This window comes from Bombyx mandarina, chromosome 13 (genome assembly GCF_030267445.1).
Source record: "Bombyx mandarina strain Sakado chromosome 13, ASM3026744v2".
Lineage (NCBI taxonomy): Eukaryota > Metazoa > Arthropoda > Insecta > Lepidoptera > Bombycidae > Bombyx > Bombyx mandarina.
Window position 1 is genome coordinate 2,038,853 of NC_143220.1, and position 19,303 is coordinate 2,058,155.

Genomic DNA, 19,303 nt, shown 5'->3' on the forward strand with positions numbered 1-19,303 from the left:
CCTACCTGGTGTTGAGTGAGAGCTCATAGACATCAAAAAGTCACGCTATCAACCTTGAAACAAGACCTCACATACGCCCTAACTGTGTAGTCATTACGTAAGCTTAAGTATATTTTTCGGATTTATTTTTATTACGCAATGTAAATACGACATCGTAAAAGTATTTCATGAACACGCGTTAGATACGTATATTATTAAAGATATTGCTTAATGTCTCCGGAATTTGAACCCCGATGTATCTAGACGCACCACTCAAATCTACGATGACTCAGTTGAACTAGTATGGTTAATGGGCTACGGTTTTCAGGTTGATGTTTAATAAATAAATATTTACTAACAATCACGCCACGTTAACTGGTCCCGTGCTAAGTTCGTAAAGAACTTGTGTTACAGGTATCAGATAACGGAAATAAATGTAAGATTTTTATTATACACATACATATATTTAATATACATCCATAACCCTGGAAAAGACATTTTATAATTATCATACAAATCTCTTCCCTTGGCGGGGTTCGAATCCGCGAACCCCTTGTGTAGTGACCATGTCACTTAGGCGATCACCAGACCGCCGTTAATGACCTTCAACAAATAAATTAGTTGCACAATCTCTTTTGTAATTTATTTAATAAAAACAAGTAGAATGAGTATCATCAAATATAATAGCTATACGATATTTCATAAAAATATCATATGGCACAAGGACTTTCGAGATAGTATGAAAACATCAACATCGTATGATCTGCAATTAGAAGTACAATTAGTTACATAGATGACTATATACAAATAAACGTAAACAAGTACGCTAATGAAGTACCTCTCTAAATAAATAATTTATTTCAATTAATAACCACTTACTACGTGCAATGTTTATCAAAACCATAGACATACATGTATTTCATTGAAAATGTAAGTTTGTGGTAAAAATCCTTGCAAAAACAATATTTTTTACCATTTAACAATATATTAAGTATAATGATTTATTATTTACAACAATACAATACAAAATATGTTAATTAACAATTATATTCATCAAAATATTCTCTGTTCGATGTTTTAAATAACTTATGGAAGTTAGAACATAGTTACGATAGCCAACGTCTTCCGAGTCTCGCTGATCGTACCTTCGTTATGTAAATTGAAACTAAAGCCAGTATTAACCAAACGAATGTAACGACTGATAACAAGACTCCTAATATAAACAAGGCAAACTGAAGTCCCCCCTCTTCACTGAACAAGAAAGATGAACCCAGAGAAAATACACCAAACAATACGGCTGATAACGTTTCCAAAGTACTGTGGATTTTAGGCCACTTTCGTGCTCCAACGAAATCTTGAATGGCTGTTTCACAACATGATGTAATTGCACCATAGCCGAAGCCTGCCACGACGCATCCAATCGAAAAAGTGTCATGATTGTGAGCTTCCGCCAAAACTGCAAAGCAACCATTTTTAAGAATAGTTTCAACGAGAAAAAAAATGGAGTAAAAAAAATGAACTTACGAAAACAAGAAACGGTCGATGTCACTAAACCTAAGACCGCAACATATTTGTAATTTCTCTTCGGAGTCTGTGCCAACCACGGAGTGCTTAATAAAAAACACACCCAAGTAAAACCGTGCAGAGACATGAAGAAATTTATTTCCGTTGTTGAAATCGGTGGTAGAATCTGTGTTCCCAATATCGGGAGTAAAACAAAAGATATCCCGGTTAAACTTAATTTCGTAAATGCAAGCAATAAAGATGGATAAAATTTCCAACAAGATAATGATCTCGTTAAAGGCTTTATGAAGGTATCGTTCAAATTGTACATGAAATACAGCAATCTTCTTTTAATTCTATACACTCTATAAGAGGGCATCCACATTCTTCGTCTCATACTGGCGTAAGCAGAATGACATCGAAAACTAAATGAATTAAATATTTTTTCTCGTTGTATATCTGTTACCGGTGAGATATTATCATACGTGACTTCAACCTCAGAATATTCGTTTATATCACTATTTTCACTTTGACGAGAATCCCTTCTTATCTGTTTAGTTATGTAATCGTCTAGGCTGTCACCTAAAGTACTCAGTCTTTTGATAGCGTTACTTAGTCTTTTCTTGTTCATGTTCACATCTTTATCGCTTGCGTAAAATTCTTCGTCTTCATCCTCACTTTCCTCTGGGATTTCAGGTAATATTTCGACTCCAAAAATGTTTCTACGCTTTTCTTCAGGGCTGGGTGGTGGGGTTATGGTCGAATTGTCATTTTCAAAGCCTACTTCATCATTATTCAAATCAACTTCCCGATGTAAATTGTCATCTGATGGACTTTTCCAACATTTTTTACTTAAGTCATCTAATTGCACCTCTGCTGTGTAATAATTGTTGTCCAAGCCTTCATTACTAAAAATTGCATATGTTTTAGCCAAATCGGAATATCGTGAAAACGATAAGGGCTTTTTGACACTATCGTTAACTCTTAATAGTAAAATCGCCGGCAATGCTTGTAATAATATTCCTGAATAAACAATGAATGAGAATGAGTAACCATATGTCTCAATAAGTTCGGTTAATAAATGAGGAAAGAGCGCTTGACCAACCGCTTGGCCTGCGAAGCATGTTCCTCGTATCAATCCCAAACGCGAATCGTATGTTTCAAACACAACGGCATCCACTTGAGCTGATATTAGAGATGACCCTAACCCTGAACATAAGAAAATATTATTATATTAAAGATTCAAGCAAAATTAAATTGGTTAGGAAAATAATAACCATTTTTAACCGACTTCAAAAAGGAGGATGTTCTCAATTCGACTGTATGTTTTTTTATGCTTGTTATAATAACCGGCAAACTTCTTGAGCATTTGTTGACGTAGTGGGGGTAAGTTTGCGCATGGTACACTCACGTGCAAAAACATTACTTACTCTGCGTCATAATGCAATTAAATTATTAAAATCAACATATGTATTTATTTATATATTTATTAGAACATCAACAAAACATATAGGTTAATAATTGTAATAATTTAATCTTGGGGTAAAATAGATATTCTTTCTATTAAGTCAAAACTAGAGCTGTTGCCAGGTCTTGGTTCAGTTAAAGCGAAGCTGGTATTTGTAATTTTTTTTTCGTTATCATAATCTTGACCATCATCATCATCACTGTTTTCATCACCCGAGTCGCTATCATCGTGATGAGTCGACATAGGGCTCATCGGCGTAGTTTACAACTCTGTCGATTCGGTCTTCTTTTTTGTCTATAATTAATTATTTTTTGAAGATATTCGATTCGTAGTAATCGAATGTTACTTTTTTCATTTACCAGCTTCCGATTATTTTCTGTTCTTTTTTTCCATCTGAAGCCTAGCTCTTTCATAATTCGTCGTAAGCTTCATTCCGAGCCATTAAAATTTATATCTTCTTTAAATTCTTCGAAGCCTTTCTACGGTACGGAGTTTCGCTGCTTGTTATGTAGTTATTATGATTACATCTTTTTATTACAGATTGAACGAAACTATCCATTCCGGTAACTTTCTTCTTCCCTGATCTTTTCTTATCCGGAGTCCGAAACACTGCGAGCAAGCCAGAGCCTTTAGCTTCGTTAATAATGCACCTAACAGTACTCACTGATGTTTTTGTTGCTTCCGAAGTCTGTTTTAATTTTTCCATATCATTCTTCCCCTGTTTTATAATGAAGCAATATACGTCGTACACAAATTTTCTACCCTTTCTTTTAAGTACTACACCAGTTTGTCACGGCATAGTGTATGTTTTATAAAAAATCAACAAACACTCATCAAATAGCAATGGCAACAAAGTCCACAAGCAATTACAACAAATAACTTAACGATTAATAACGATAGACTTTCCACTGTACGCAAGCGTACTTTTGGGAGCAAGCGGAATGAGGGCGCGGTGCGGGACGCAAGGTTCGACTGATCTACCAATAACGCGCTCGATACGATTTCCCCTGCCGTCGCGCCTCACCCTCACCACCAAAGTGACCTAAAATTCGGTTCTGCGCAGTCAAGGTCATTTGCTCAAGAAGTTTGCCGATTACTATACCTCATAACTTTTGACTGGATGAATCGATTTTGATGATTCTTTTTTTATTAGAAACCTGACGCTTCCCGTGTGGTCCCATTTTAGTCCAGTTCTGATAATGGTACCCATGACAAAACCATAGAAGTCTTAAACTTACACGTGGTAGGACCTCTTGTGAGTCCGCACGGGTTGGTACCACCGCCCTGCTTATTTCTGCCGTGAAGCAGTAATGCGTTTCGGTTTGAAGGGTGGGGCAGCCGTTGTAACTATACAGAGACCTTGAACTAAGACCTCAAGGTGAGTGGCGGCATTTACGTTGTAGATGTCTATGGGCTCAAATAACACTTAACACCAGGTGGGCTGTGAGCACGTCCACACATCTAAGCAATAAAAAAATATAAAAAAATTGCATTAAGTACGTTCGCGCCAAATAGATAAATAACTCAATTACCTATTCAATATCACGCCAACCGATTTCGATGATTATTGTTTTTAGTGTATATTAATTTGATTTGGAATATTATTTTATTCTATTTGAAGTCGGTTTTTGTAAAAGCAATTCTATTTTCAAATTATAAATAACTCTAACCTCCGAGAATGCCATAAATAATGGGCTGTATCTGATAGGACACAAATGCACAAACAAGAAGTCCTATTACAATTGTCCACAGTCCTATAGCCGCCATTACTCGATATCCTATTGTTCCTCCCCAAGAGTCGGCGGCATCTCTGCACCAACATTCTGAAACATGCAAAAAGCTAGTATATAAAAACAAAAACATATTATATGTACCTCATATAAACATCAAAGTTGATCTTCGTATTTGTATATTTCCCCAGAGACTCGCAAACGGTTCGACCGATTTCGATGAAATTTTCAGGAAATCTTCAGATTGGCCCAGCGAATATTATATGCAATAGCAAAAACAAGTGTGCACAAGAAAATATAATACTGTTACTCTCCCCACCACTTTTGAAATTAGGTTATAACGACATAAAGTGTTATGAAATTACAATACAACGAAAACTTTTATCTGAGGTTGTTTAGATCTACCTGACTTCGTTACTGACGAGAGAGAGAGAAAACACTTTATTGCACACCAAAACATTCTTATATTATTCATATTATTATTCATTTGGATGTCACGCAAATCAAATTTTCTATGCTAACAATATTTCTATTCTACCTATTTAATAAACAAATAATGTTTTAAGACATAATAGAACATAATAAAAATAGTAAATGTTAATAAAAATGTCCAAAGTTAATAACCAGTTCAGGGGTACCAGCAAATATGATAATAGTTTAATAACATCAAAAGTCATCAATGAATGTACACATATTTGGACATTAACATGATATGTAGTTTTTGAAATATTAAATACTTCAAGATCGTCTTAATATTTTTTCATTTTTTTATTGCCTAGATCTCACAGTCCACCTGGTGTTAAGTGGTTACTGGAACCCATGGACATCTACAACGTAAATGCGCCACACACCTTGAGATATAAGTTCTAAGGTCTCAGTATAGTTACAACAGCTGCCCCACCCTTCAAACCGAAACGCATTACTGCTTCACGGCAGAAATAGGTGGGGTGGTGGTACCTACCCGTGCGGACTCACAAGAGGTCCTACCACCAGTAATTACACAAATTATAATTTTGCGGGTTTGATTTTTATTACACGATGTTATTCCTTCACCGTGGAAGTCAATCGTGAACAATTGTTAAGTACGTATTTCATTAGAAAAATTGGTACCCGCCTGCGGGATTCGAACACCGGTGCATCGCTCAACACGAATGCACCGGACGTCTTATCCTTTAGGCCACGACGACGACTATCAATAATAATATGATAATCAAATTCGTAATTCGGTTTGTGAAGCAATCGAGAAACAAGTACCTAAATAACCGTTTGCTCAGTCTGACACGCGTTACCACAAGCACCGGTCACCGTCTTCGTCGAACCCGTCGCTTGCGACGAAGGGCTCGACGAGCGAATTAACCCATAGACACAGCCCACTGAGTTTCTCGCCGGATCTTCTCAGTGGGTCGCGTTTCCGATCCGGTGGTAGATTCTGCGAAGCACTGCCCTTGCTAGGGTCAATGTTAGCATCACTCCGGTTTGAGCCCCGTGAGCTCACCTACTAGTTAAGGTTACGCTGAAATAGCCTCTCAAGGCTATCAGCTTAAGTAGAAAAAAAAAGCTAACACGCATACCAGCTCACAAACCGCTTGACGTCGAGCGGCTACCAAAACAAAAATGAGATCGAAGTTCGAAAAGGAACGTATGACTGCTTTGGGACAGGAATGAGGCAATTATAGGCAGTACCGACGCGGAGGCTCACAACAAACACATAAATAATTATTTAAAAAAAACGCACTTAAGATCAATATTTTAATGATGTTTACTATATTAATATGACTAAATTAATCATTCACGTCGACATAGATGATGACCTATTATTTATAGAGTTAGACTAGATACTATTAGAATAAAATTAGACTTACGTGATAACCCATAGGTGACTATAAATATTGTCGTTGCACCAAAGCCTTGCCACAGAGGAACGTCAAGTTCCGCTAGGTGAACTAGAAAGACTCCATACGACAGCACCAGACTTGGCAGGCATATCTGTAATGATACAGGTCCATCAAAACTATGCCATACTTATATCTTCTGAGTCGGTCCCTTCATTGCTGAAGGTCGTGTCTAGTTTGAAATGTTGATCACTCGATGCAATTTACTTCCCCACGTCATATGTATTTTATTAATAACAGTGCAATTAAATAGCACAATTTAGAATATTAATTTCATATTAATCAGTTAAAGGAAATATTTTCTTCCGTGCGAACATAACATCAGGATTGCACATCGCTAGGAGTTAATACATTCACCGTGTTTGCCATTTTACACGCGGGAGGAAATGTCCAACTTTTCTCCCTTGGTGCACATACTATTTTTTCTCTCCTACCTACGCCGAAAGTTCGGTTTTCGTCCCGCTGTACAGGGAAGAAAGTGTAACTATTCCTCCCGCTCTACAGGGAAGAAAGTGTAACTTTTCTTCCTTGGTACAAGTGCGCATGCGCGTTTGTCATTCCGATTTGAGCAACCGACGCGCGTGGACGTGCTCATTGTTTTGTCGGAAGTGACTACCGGTGATAATAGATCATTGTTCGTGGCACATCTGTGGCCCAAGTGTTTCTCGGAATTTGTACCTGCGCCTAATTGCAAGGCATTGCCGCCCGGGAACTGTGCAGTGGTTCTATTCACTCTAATTCTATTCTATTTATTCTATTCACTAAAATTTCTAAAATTCCTAGAATCGCTTCGGCCAATTTAGTGTTACCGACGCAGGGGCCTCGCCGCAAGGCGAGCGCGTGTTTAAGTCCCGGGGCCGCCCCCCCCCCCGGGCGAAAATCACGTAAAGATGGAGGAAAAACTTTTCATCGACTTCATTCGGGAAAAATATCCGTCAATCGCGCCCGAATTCGAAGCCTATAGGGCCTCATTTGGTAAATATTCTCCCCCCGCATCTCTCGCCGCCGTCGCCAAACATGCCTCGCAGGCATGCCTCGCGTGCCCCGCCGCCGGTCCGTGTTCAAGCGCACGTACGCACGCCGCCGCCGTAGCGTCTAACGCCCCCGCCCCCGCTACCCCCGCGCCCGCGTCAATCACGCCAGTTTCGTCCGTCGCGACCTCAATAGCGTCTAGTTCAGGCTCCGATACCGAATCGGAGATGGACTTCGAGTCCGCGACTAGCCCTCAACCCGGAACCTCGGATGGGTTCCAAACTGTAACGCGCGGTAAAAAGCGTACTCGCGTCGTGGAGTCCCGGAGCTCCATGACGAAGCAAACGAAGTCCGCGACCGCCTCCCGACCGCAGGTAGTCGTAACGCCGGAGTCGGACTCCGCCCGCCGCGTAATCCCACCGCCGCGCCCAAAAACCGCGCCCGCGCCTAAAACAGTTGTCCCGCCCCCGCTGATACTCCAGGAGAAGTCAACGTGGAATCGCGTATGCCAGGCCCTTCAGGCCAACAAAATTAATTATACCCATGCGCGTAACGTCGCGCATGGGATTCAGATTAAGGTCGCAACGCCGGGCGACCATAGGGCCCTCTCTGCTTACCTCCGAAAGGAGAACATAGGTTATCACACCTATGCTCTTCAGGAGGACCGCGAACTCCGCGTAGTGATACGTGGAGTCCCCAAGGAACTCGACATAGACTACGTAAAGGAGGATCTGATCGGTCAGTCCCTTCCAATAATTAGTGTGCACCGGATGCACAGCGGACGCGGCAGACAGCCGTACAATATGATTCTCGTCGCGCTAGAATCAACCCCGGAGGCAAAGAAAAGAATCTCATGTCTCAAAACGATATGCGGCCTCTCCGGGGTCACCATCGAAGCCCCCCATAAACGTGGTACTCCCGGGCAGTGCCACAGGTGCCAGCTCTATGGCCACTCAGCGCGTAATTGCCACGCGCGCCCCCGCTGCGTGAAATGCCTCGGCGATCACGCAACCACAGAATGTTCGCGTGTTAGGGAAACCGCGACGGAACCCCCAAGCTGTGTCCTATGCCTTAAGCAAGGGCACCCGGCAAACTACCGCGGATGTCCAAGGGCTCCGCGTAAACGCCCGAACCACCCAGCCCCCCGAACCGTCGACCCAAAGACTTCGGCGCCTTCAGTGCCGAAACCAGCCTTCGTACCGGCTGCGGTTCCCACCGTCTCGGCGTGGAAAAAACCGCTGCCGTATACGAAGGAGGGAACACAAAACGTACCCCAGCTCCCGCCTGCGACACGTCACGCGCCTCAGCCCCTGCTCGCACCTCGCCCCGCGCCCGCGTACCGCCCCCCGCAACCCTCAGTCGTCAACGACTTCGCGCTCGTGCGCGACTTCGTCACCGCGGTAAACTTTGACCGTCTGCGATCGTTCGCAGATGCTATCCGTAGGTCGGTAACCCCCGAACAGCGGCTCGCGGCCGCTTTCGATCACATGGACGTCTACGAGTCCGTGTCTCGCACGTTATAAAAATTCTTTACCGGTAATCAATGGAGCAAAAAGGTAGAGAAAAACCGTATTCGCTTACGTTAGCATTCTACAATGCTAACGGACTCGCGCGGCAACGCGATCAAATTTTCGAATTCCTCCGCGACAACCTAATAGATATTCTGTTAGTGCAGGAGACCTGCCTGAAGCCCTCGCGTCGTGACCCGAAAGTCGCGAATTACGTCATGGTTAGGAATGACAGACTCACCGCCTCCAAAGGCGGGACTGCCATTTACTATAGGCGGGCCCTGCACGTTGTCCCTCTCGATACTCCCTCGCTCTCACATATCGAGGCGTCAGTGTGCCGTATCTCGCTGACGGGACACCAGCCGATCGTCATCGCATCCGTTTATCTCCCCCCGGACAAGCCCCTCCTGAGCAGTGACATCGAGTCACTGTTCGGCATGGGAGACTCTGTCATCCTGGCAGGCGATTTAAATTGCCACCACACTAGGTGGAACTGCCATCGTACTAACGTCAACGGTAGGCGTCTCGACGCGTTTATAGACGACCTCACCTTCGAAGTAGTCGGCCCCCCAACTCCAACATGTTATCCGTATAACATCGCGCTCCGTCCGAGCACTATAGACCTGGCATTGCTTAGGAACGTAACTCTGCGCTTGCATTCCATCGAAGCACTGTCAGAGCTCGACTCAGACCACCGACCTGTCGTTATGCAGCTCGGTCGCCCTCACAACCCAGTTACTGTTACGAAGACCATGGTGGATTGGAATAAGCTGGGCACGTGCTTAGCCGAAGCCGCTCCGCCAATCCTCCCTTACGGCCCGGATTCGAATCTATCCCCCGAGGACACCGTCGAATCCATAAACATCATTACCGATCACATCTCTTCCGCGATCATTAGATCTTCTAAAGAAGTCGATGTGGAGGATAGCTTCCACCGCATTAGACTTTCCCCCGAACTTAGGAATCTCTTAAGAGTTAGGAACGCGGCAATCCGGGCCTACGATCGTCTTCCCACGCATTCAAACCGGATTCGGATGCGTCGTCTACAACGCGAAGTCCACTCCCGCCTAAGCGACGCCCGTAACGAAAATTGGCATAGTTATTTAGAACAACTCGCGCCCTCCCACCAAGCATACTGGCGACTAGCTAGGACTCTCAAATCCGAAACTACCGCTACTATGCCTCCCCTCGTACGCCCTTCAGGCCAACCACCGGCTTTCGATGACGATGACAAGGCTGAGCTGCTGGCCGATGCACTGCAAGAGCAGTGCACCACCAGCACTCAATACGCGGACCCCGAACACACCGAGTTAGTCGACAGGGAGGTCGAGCGCAGAGCTTCCCTAACGCCCTCGGACGCGTTACCCCCCATTACCACTGACGAAGTTAGAGAAGCGATCCACAACCTCCAACCTAAGAAGGCACCCGGCTCCGACGGCATCCGTAACCGCGCGCTTAAACTCTTACCAGTCCAACTGATAGCAATGTTGGCTACCATTTTAAATGCCGCTATGACGCACTGCATCTTTCCCGCGGTGTGGAAAGAAGCGGACGTTATCGGTATACATAAGCCGGGCAAACCGAAAAACGAAACCGCTAGTTACCGTCCGATTAGTCTCCTCCCGACGATAGGCAAAATTTACGAACGGCTCCTTCGGAAACGCCTCTGGGACTTCGTTACCGCGAATAAAATTCTAATAGACGAGCAGTTTGGATTCCGCGCTAAGCACTCGTGCGTACAACAAGTGCACCGCCTCACGGAGCACATCTTAATAGGGCTAAATAGGCGTAAACAAATCCCGACCGGCGCCCTCTTCTTCGATATCGCGAAGGCGTTCGACAAAGTCTGGCACAACGGTTTGATCTACAAACTGTACAACATGGGAGTGCCAGACAGACTCGTGCTCATCATACGAGACTTCTTGTCGAACCGTTTGTTTCGATATCGAGTAGAGGGAACTCACTCTCGCCCCCGTCATCTGACTGCCGGAGTCCCGCAAGGCTCCGCGCTCTCCCCGTTATTATTTAGTTTGTATATCAATGATATACCCGGTCTCCGGAGACCCATCTAGCGCTCTTCGCCGATGACACGGCTATCTACTACTCGTGTAGGAAGATGTCGTTGCTACATCGGCAACTCCAGATCGCAGTAGCCACCATGGGACAGTGGTTCCGGAAGTGGCGCATCGACATCAACCCCACGAAAAGCACAGCGGTGCTCTTCAAAAGGGGTCGCCCTCCGAATACCACTTCGAGCATCCCACTCCCTAATAGGCGCGCAAACACCTCCGCCGTTAGCCCCGTTACTCTCTTTGGCCAGCCCATACCGTGGGCCTCGCAGGTCAAATACCTAGGCGTCACCCTCGACAGAGGGATAACATTCCGTCCCCATATTAAAACGGTACGCGACCGTGCCGCCTTCATATTAGGACGTCTCTACCCTATGCTTTGCAAGCGAAGCAAACTGTCCCTCCGTAATAAGGTAACTCTCTACAAAACTTGCATACGCCCCGTTATGACGTATGCAAGCGTAGTGTTCGCTCACGCAGCCCGCACCAACTTGAAGCCCCTTCAGGTTATTCAATCCCGAATCTGCAGGATAGCCGTCGGAGCACCATGGTTCCTGAGGAACGTGGATCTCCACGATGACCTGGAGCTCGACTCTGTCAGTAAGTATCTACAGTCGGCATCATTGCGCCATTTCGAGAAGGCGGCACGACATGAGAACCCTCTTGTCGTGGCCGCTGGAAACTACATACCCGATCCTGTAGATCGAATGGTAAACAGTCGACGTCGCCCAAAGCACGTCATTACGGATCCTCCCGATCCATTAACGGTGCTTTTAGGCACCACAAGCACCGGTCACCGTCCTCGTCGAACCCGTCGCTTGCGACGAAGGGCTCGACGAGCGAATTAACCCATAGACACAGCCCACTGAGTTTCTCGCCGGATCTTCTCAGTGGGTCGCGTTTCCGATCCGGTGGTAGATTCTGCGAAGCACTGCTCTTGCTAGGGTCAGTGTTAGCAACTCTCCGGTTTGAGCCCCGTGAGCTCACCTACACACGTTAGGGTGAAGCTGAAATAGCCTCTCAAGGCTATCAGCATAGGTAGGAAAAAAAAAAAAAAAAAAAAAAAGCGCGTTTGTGTCTACGTCTGCTCTCACGCACTTAAATTCTCCGCCATTGTTGTGCTCGGGTAATTTGCAATATTGTGTTTAGTGTAAAAGTGAAATAAAAAAGGCAATAAAATTTAATAGTGAAGTATTATACAAAGATGAGTTCATCAAACAGTTCTTATTTAATTAGTAGTAGTTTATTTAAAAATTAAAAAACAGTTAAATTGTTTTTTTTATCAGTATGGGGGGGCTCCGCCCCCTACCCCCGCCAGGGTTTCGCCCTTGGATCCCAGCGGGGCTTCACCCCTGAACCTCGGCTCGGTACTCCACGAACTTTCGGCCTGGTAGGAGAAAAAACATATTTTTATGTTTTATTTTTACATTTCATTCTTCACATCAAGAAGTACAATCTACATATAACTATCTATAAGCTTCAAAAACATGAGGATATATTTATTATTCACTTTACAGACAGACGAGCTTAGGATCCATCTGATAGTGAGTTGTAGCAATGGCTTATGGACGTCAGCAATGCCAGTGGCACAGGTAAGCCGCTCCTAACGGAAGAATATGAAATGTCACTAGTTTTATGGTTTGAACGCTATGATCATCTCGCGTTTACTACTTTCTTTTAAATTTTCGTATGTTTAACTTTATGTTACAGGTTCTGTAGTAAATAAAACCTTATATTATACGTTCGTATTTAAGATTTTATTCGTCGTCGAGTGGTTGGTTTTGCTGTGAAGCTGTTAGGCTTCAAAGGAGACCTAATAACTCGAGGGTAGCTGCTTCGCAAATGTAACTACTACCGTACGAGATCCAGCGAGAAACACAGCGGGCTGATGTATGGGCTATGTTACACGTTGAACTCTTCGACGAGTATGGTTACCAGGGTCCCTATGCCTGCTCCTAGTGCTAGAGCCGCATTCATCTAATAGCTGAGTCAGTGGATCGGGAGAATGGATCCCTAAAGACGCGTCTAGGCCGTAGGACGTAGTCGACGCTGACTCGCATCTAAATGAGCCGAATTCGTGCAACAGTCAGCGGCTACCACGATAAGGTGGTTTTAATGACGCATCGTCTTATCAAAGTATAGAGGTGCTATTCTGGGTGAGGCTCGGGCTTAGACATTGCTAACAACTACCTCAGCAAGAGCAAGCAATCAAATCTTCGCGGAATCTACCATCTGATCGGAAGCGCGATCCCCTGAAAAGACCCGGCGAGAAACACATTGAGATGTATTTTTGGGTCGAGGTTGAAAAATCGTTTCCATCAACTTTCACAATTTTATTCAGTCCAAATACGCAGTATTTTGTTCGGATGGTGATCCTTTTTGTATATTGCTTTTCAATGTCAAAAAAATATTGATAAATAATTTCGATTATTTTGCCAATCAATCAATCCGATAAATTACATATTTCTTTATTGCAACGACGTCACGATAAATACAACATGTGACTTAACCATCAAACCTATTCCAAATAGATTAATTTCTCAAAAACCGCAACGAGGCCGAAACCCAATTTCATTATTTATCGTCCATTCGTATGATTAAAGTATCGAAATTTATATATTCAAGAAAATGAACTTTTGTTATTATAGTAAACGGAGACGCGGCCAGTTACCTTCTTTTTTTCCGATAAATTAATTACGCATTCCAAATCTGATCAGGAAAACTTTAAGGTGGTGGCGATATTCACACTGATAGCTGCCGCCAAGCCAATGCGAAGAGTAAGAGAAGTGATTTACCGCAGACCTGCAGGCCACTTCGATTTAAACGCAAAGTTCCTTAGGACAATCGTTCGAATGTTGTTAAACCGAAAGGGATGTGTAAGTACTATGGGACCAGGTTCGTAAATATAATTGGTAAACCTACACCGCGAAAAAAAGCATTTTATTTCTAAAATACTATCAATTGTATACCAGATTGATACTGCGAATGGACAAATAGACTAAATATGAGAGTTCTCCCGGTGGACGAATTCAGAATTATGATGGTAAGGCGCAAGCAGCTTACAATACTTTATAAAACTGCGTACCCTATTAGCGTTTTATATAGATAGTACTTTGTTCACGATAACAACGCGCGATTCTGTTGTTTAATGCAAATTGCGTTCGAACAACAATGAATATGTTGACTATAGGTTAAATAAAGTAGAACAACTTAAATTTTCTTTCCTGGTACCTAATTTGCAGATTTTACATATATACATATTATAATTAAAAATTTACCTATATACTAAAATGTATATCATTTATCAATCTAAAGAAATTATTCAATGGATAGGCTAATGTAATAATGTATTATTGTAATGTATTATTATTATTAATGTAGAAAATATATTTTTTAGAAAATAAAAATATGTACGTCGTTGTATGTTATGTCTATTTGTATACTGTGTGTGGATATGTATTTGATAAAAAAATCTTTTTTTTTTTTAATAATGGAATGCACCAACCATAGGACGTTATGCCACTACCACCCGTGTTTGACTTCTAAAGTGTATTATTAACTATGTTTGACTGACAGAGAATGCCTTAGGCCAACTTAACTCCGCCACTGTACTCTTGTGCATAAAGATGAATAAATAAATTGAATGAAATTGAATGAATTGAAAATCGACTATTATTGACGAATATTATTGCTCGACGATAAATAAAATGTTTTCAAAGCAGGATAATTAGAAATATCGAAATAATTTGATGATAAGTAATAAATGTAAGAAAGTTACATTTTTTCAAAATATATATTTGTAATTAGAATTAATCACCGTAACTATTTTAAATGTGATTTGAATATTATATAATACACCAATCAATAGCCTATTTATTTATTGAATTCATTAACTTAGATTCTGTAATATTATGTGTGTGTAGTGGTTGATTTTCGATCGTGGTCGCAGTGAGCACATACTTGATATCTTTATCTACTTATGAAGTGTGAACTAAGATACCATAACAACGACGTATTTTTATATTGTCAGTTGACAGACAGCACAGCGTAATAACCAATTGAAAAAGCGGTGAATTTTACTACGATATTAAACGCATTTTCGTATGAATATTAATTAAGTATTGTGATATGAATACGCACATTTAAAAACACGACGGAGAGCAGTAAGGGCCAATGCCAGGACGTGCCCTCTATTCGTTCGAATTCCATTTAGACTTCCATCATCCTGCATTTTTCGAAATACACATACATTTTTTTTTTGTTGTAATCACACTACACGTCTTAATCACCGTTCATTGTTTGAAATTCTTTAAAAACACTTGTGACTAGTTTTAATACTTGGTACTGAATATTATTTATTTAATGACTTACTAGTAGACGAAAGAGAGCATATCGTCGTATTGACAGGACAGTAAGCACATACCGGCCACGTTATCAGAAGGCCCCAACACGTAGGTTACATTGTCTTATCTTATCAAATCGAAGAAAGAACTGCGTATATATGTCGTTTCGGTACTAATTACAAAATTAAATTTTACGTTTTTTTTTTTAAATTATAAACATCGATCCTGTGGTGTAAGTCAGAATCAAATGTCTTGGTATGAAAATTAATAAATTAAACTTTTTTTTTTGTAACATAGAGATTTGATAGTTAATCTTTTAAAATTAAACAAATATTTTTATATAATTAATGTAATGTAGAAAGAAAGCATAAAAGTTATAGTGGCCATCAACTTCTGTCATTATTATTTTTATCAATGTTGACATGTTCACGTCCCGTTTAGTATGAAGCGGTTACAGGCTGATTTTTGACTTAATATGGTAAAGTAGAATAATAATAATGATCATTTATTCCAAACATAAATTAGGTACAATAAAATAAAAAAGCAAAAATAAAAAACATAACGAGGCTTGGAAAGAGTTAACTAACTTTTATTCACTTCAAATCGGAAGGCATCATATTAAAAAGCACGATTATGTTGACACTCCCACAGGTTATTAAAACAGGCGGTAAACATCAGACCAGAAAGAGAAAGTGGAAAATAAGGTGAGGTACTACTGCGGACGATATTTTTTCCTACCTAAGCTAGTGGTCTAGAGAGACCATGTCAGCGTCGCCGGGCTGGGAGGTGAGTTCACAGGGCTCAAACCTCACGATGTTGCTAACACGAACCCTAGCGAGAGCCGTGCTTCGCAGAATCTACCTCCGGATCGGAAACACGACCCACTGAGAAGATCCGTGTGCTTAGTGCTAGTTACAAACAATTGATACAAATTTGAGTTAACTTTTACGCTATCGAGAACGTTAAAAAACTCGCACTAAGCATACCGGCGAGAAACTCAGTGGGCTGTGTCTGTGGGTTAATTTATTCGGCGAGCTCTTCGTCGCAAGCGACGGGTTCGACGAGAACGATGACCGGTGCTTGGAGTACCTAAAGCAGGCCGAGGTCGCACGTTCGGATCGCCTGATTGCTATTATACTCTTATCATGTAAGTTCTCCGGGCCTAAAAACAACAATAGCACTAAAATAAAACAATCGAAATAACATTGTATATCACAATTCGAATCGTAGCATTCGCTATATTTTAGATTGATTAATGAAACGATACTGCATTTGAACATTTTAAAAAATCCTGTTTTTATTTATAACAAAACGTAAGATAATTAAAAATGTTTACACGCTGCACTTGAGGTGATTTCACAGTGACATTTTTTTACTTTGTGAATTCAGCAAACAAACAAAATAGCGAAAACGATGAGTATTTAGGCCTGATTTCGCAATTTATTATTTACGCTTCGTTTACATTTTTTTGTCATTTAATAACTTAATAACTTCTATGTCTTAAGACATTTGTGGAACTTATGGTTGATTGCGCACCACCGAGATGTTCGACTTTTCGTTCATTCGGTTTTATAGACTTATCACTTCTTCAAATAAAATCTTAAAAACTGGTGGTAGGACCGTTTGTGAGTCTGCAAGGGTAGGTACCATCACCCTGCCCCTTTCTGCCGTAAAGCAGTAATGTGTTTCGGTTTGAAGGGTGGGGCAGCCGTTTTAACTATACTGATACCTTAGAACTCATATCTCAAGGTGAGTGGCGGCATTTAGGTTGTAGATGTTTAGCGGTAGGCAGCGGCTTGGCTCTGCCCCTGGCATTGCTGAAGTCCATGGGCGACGGTAACCACTCACCATCAGGTGGGCCGTATGGTCGTCTTCCTACAAGGGCAATAAAAAAAATAAAAAGATGTCTATGGGTTCCGGTAACCACTTAACACCAGGTGGGCCGTGGGCTCGTCCACCCACCTAAGCAAAAAAAAAAGTTGAAGTCATCGTGACCTCCACGCGGCTCTCGAGCGCCGATGCTAAAATCCGGCGTATACCTAATTAATCCTGGCGGGTAGGTACTACTACCACTGCAGTTATTATGTGTTTCTGTTAATGTGGGGACTTTAGTTTTAGAATTCAATTAGAAGACTTAATGTTGTCATCTATATGAGCTCCAGTGACTACTAAACAATAGGATCGCTCGTGAGGGCCCCTTCACGATCATCCAAGCAATTATGAAACTAATAACTTTCCAACCACTAAGCCGGAAACACGCATATTTTTATTAAATAAATTTTATATTCAGCCATTGTCGCTACAGGTGGTCATTGCACTAAGTAAAATCCCATCTCAAAAATCAGCCAACCACGATCTATTGGGCACAAACATTAGAAATGGGGCTTCAATTAATCATAATTAAAATTAAAGGATTTTTAAATAGCAGAAGATAACCGATTCTGACAAACGTAAGTGTTGTTAATATCCTGTTACGGTAAGTAATTTTACCAAACTAAGTTAAAAGAAACATCGTATTGAATTTATTTATTTTTTATATATAATTTATTTATTTATTTTGTAAAATTTTAACAGAATAAGTGACGAATTTACTATATTGACATTACCTATTAAATCATAGAAAATAATGTGCGCTCTACTTAAAGACTATGCTAAAGAATATGTCAAGGAAACATTGACAATAAGTAGATATTTTACTATATTAATTATACAATCGAATGCTCGTATTATTAAAATCGTTACATTATTTTCTTCATTTGAGTACCTTTAATTTAATGATGAAAGGTTTGTGTGATCTTTCGGTTACTTTTTATGTTTGTAACTGGAAAAACAATTTTTATAATACGGTGTCTAGAAATTCTCGTTTAGTTTCTAGTCCGATTTCTTCTCAAAATACTTTGTCTTTCCATGCATATTAAAGTAAGAAAAGTAAATTTCTCCAAAATGTCAACAAAGCCAGAAAATGTAATGCACTCAAATAAACTATAGGTCTACCAGAATCTGATGGCAAAAAAAAGTTTAAAAAATACCGGTTTTCATATGGCAGCAAAAAAAAATTCATCTATCAAAACTGAAATTTCGAGGAATTGTTTTTGGTTTGGCTTCAAATTTCCTTTAAAAAGTGGTGAAAATGTCGAAGAAACCTCTTCGATCACAAGCAAAAAATATTGTTTTCAATGTTTATCAAAGAATATATGATGAACAAGGTACAGAACAAACACAATCATCGATATTGAGCCATGTGCAAGCGTTGACTGGTTAATAGGAATGACACGTCTTGATACTTTGGTTTATTGCATTTTCGTGTGTATTTTGTATACTAAACTTTGGTTTATTTCAGGTGTTTCTACTACTACCATAAGACGAATTGTTGCTGAAGGCAGATCTAACAGAGGCGTATTTAGTACGCCCGGTAAAAAGAGGAAAGGTGGCAAACATACTGCGTCTTCCTCGTTTTCCTCTTCCGATGAAGACTTTTTTATGGATGTGCAGTATTTGGAACCATTTTCAAGTTCTGATAGCCTATAATTAATAAATAAATTCATGAACAGAGTAATTGGAGTTTTCATCGAAATTTCGAACCCCACATTCGCCACAGTAAGATTTTCAAAAATTATCCTTGATCATTGCATAATTTTTTATATTTGCATGTATCACACAGAATCAGCCGCTATAAGAAAAAAAAAGTATCAAAACGTTTTACTCCAATTTCCCCAATATTGCTAGCGTCAATTTCTTTTTTCTCTTTTTGCCATCAGATCCTGGTAGACCTATATGTCGATGTAGATCACTGTCGCTAACATTAAGATCATTTATCGATAGAAACACGTAATTTATGT

General features: G+C 41.1%; 1 protein-coding gene and 2 long non-coding RNA genes across 4 annotated transcripts; 2 read left to right on the top strand and 1 right to left on the bottom strand.

The window, feature by feature from the left end:
• Positions 1–421: 421 nt before the first annotated feature.
• Positions 422–15,624, bottom strand: LOC114248812 (uncharacterized). 2 transcript variants are annotated; one of them, XM_089732271.1, is made up of 6 exons: positions 15,493–15,624; positions 15,262–15,346; positions 6,543–6,666; positions 4,621–4,773; positions 1,504–2,691; positions 422–1,435 (listed from the first exon to the last, which is right to left on the bottom strand). In XM_089732271.1, exons 2-6 carry the CDS (start codon positions 15,328–15,330, stop codon positions 1,086–1,088), a joined length of 1,884 nt encoding a protein of 627 aa, XP_089588397.1. In that variant the 5' UTR covers positions 15,331–15,346; positions 15,493–15,624; the 3' UTR covers positions 422–1,085. The 2 variants fall into 2 exon arrangements, with proteins under 2 accessions (XP_089588397.1, XP_089588398.1); XM_089732272.1 differs by lacking the exon at positions 15,262–15,346 and having other exon boundaries at positions 15,493–15,589.
• Positions 12,525–14,986, top strand: LOC149501576 (uncharacterized). Its single transcript, XR_016324058.1, has 2 exons — positions 12,525–12,713; positions 12,832–14,986. It is a non-coding gene; the product is annotated as an uncharacterized LOC149501576 (long non-coding RNA).
• A 527-nt stretch (positions 15,625–16,151) lies between the features above and the next one.
• LOC114246780 (uncharacterized) lies at positions 16,152–18,898 on the top strand. The gene is made up of 3 exons (XR_016324057.1): positions 16,152–16,250; positions 17,770–17,914; positions 18,805–18,898. It is a non-coding gene; the product is annotated as an uncharacterized LOC114246780 (long non-coding RNA).
• The last annotated feature ends 405 nt before the right edge of the window (positions 18,899–19,303 follow it).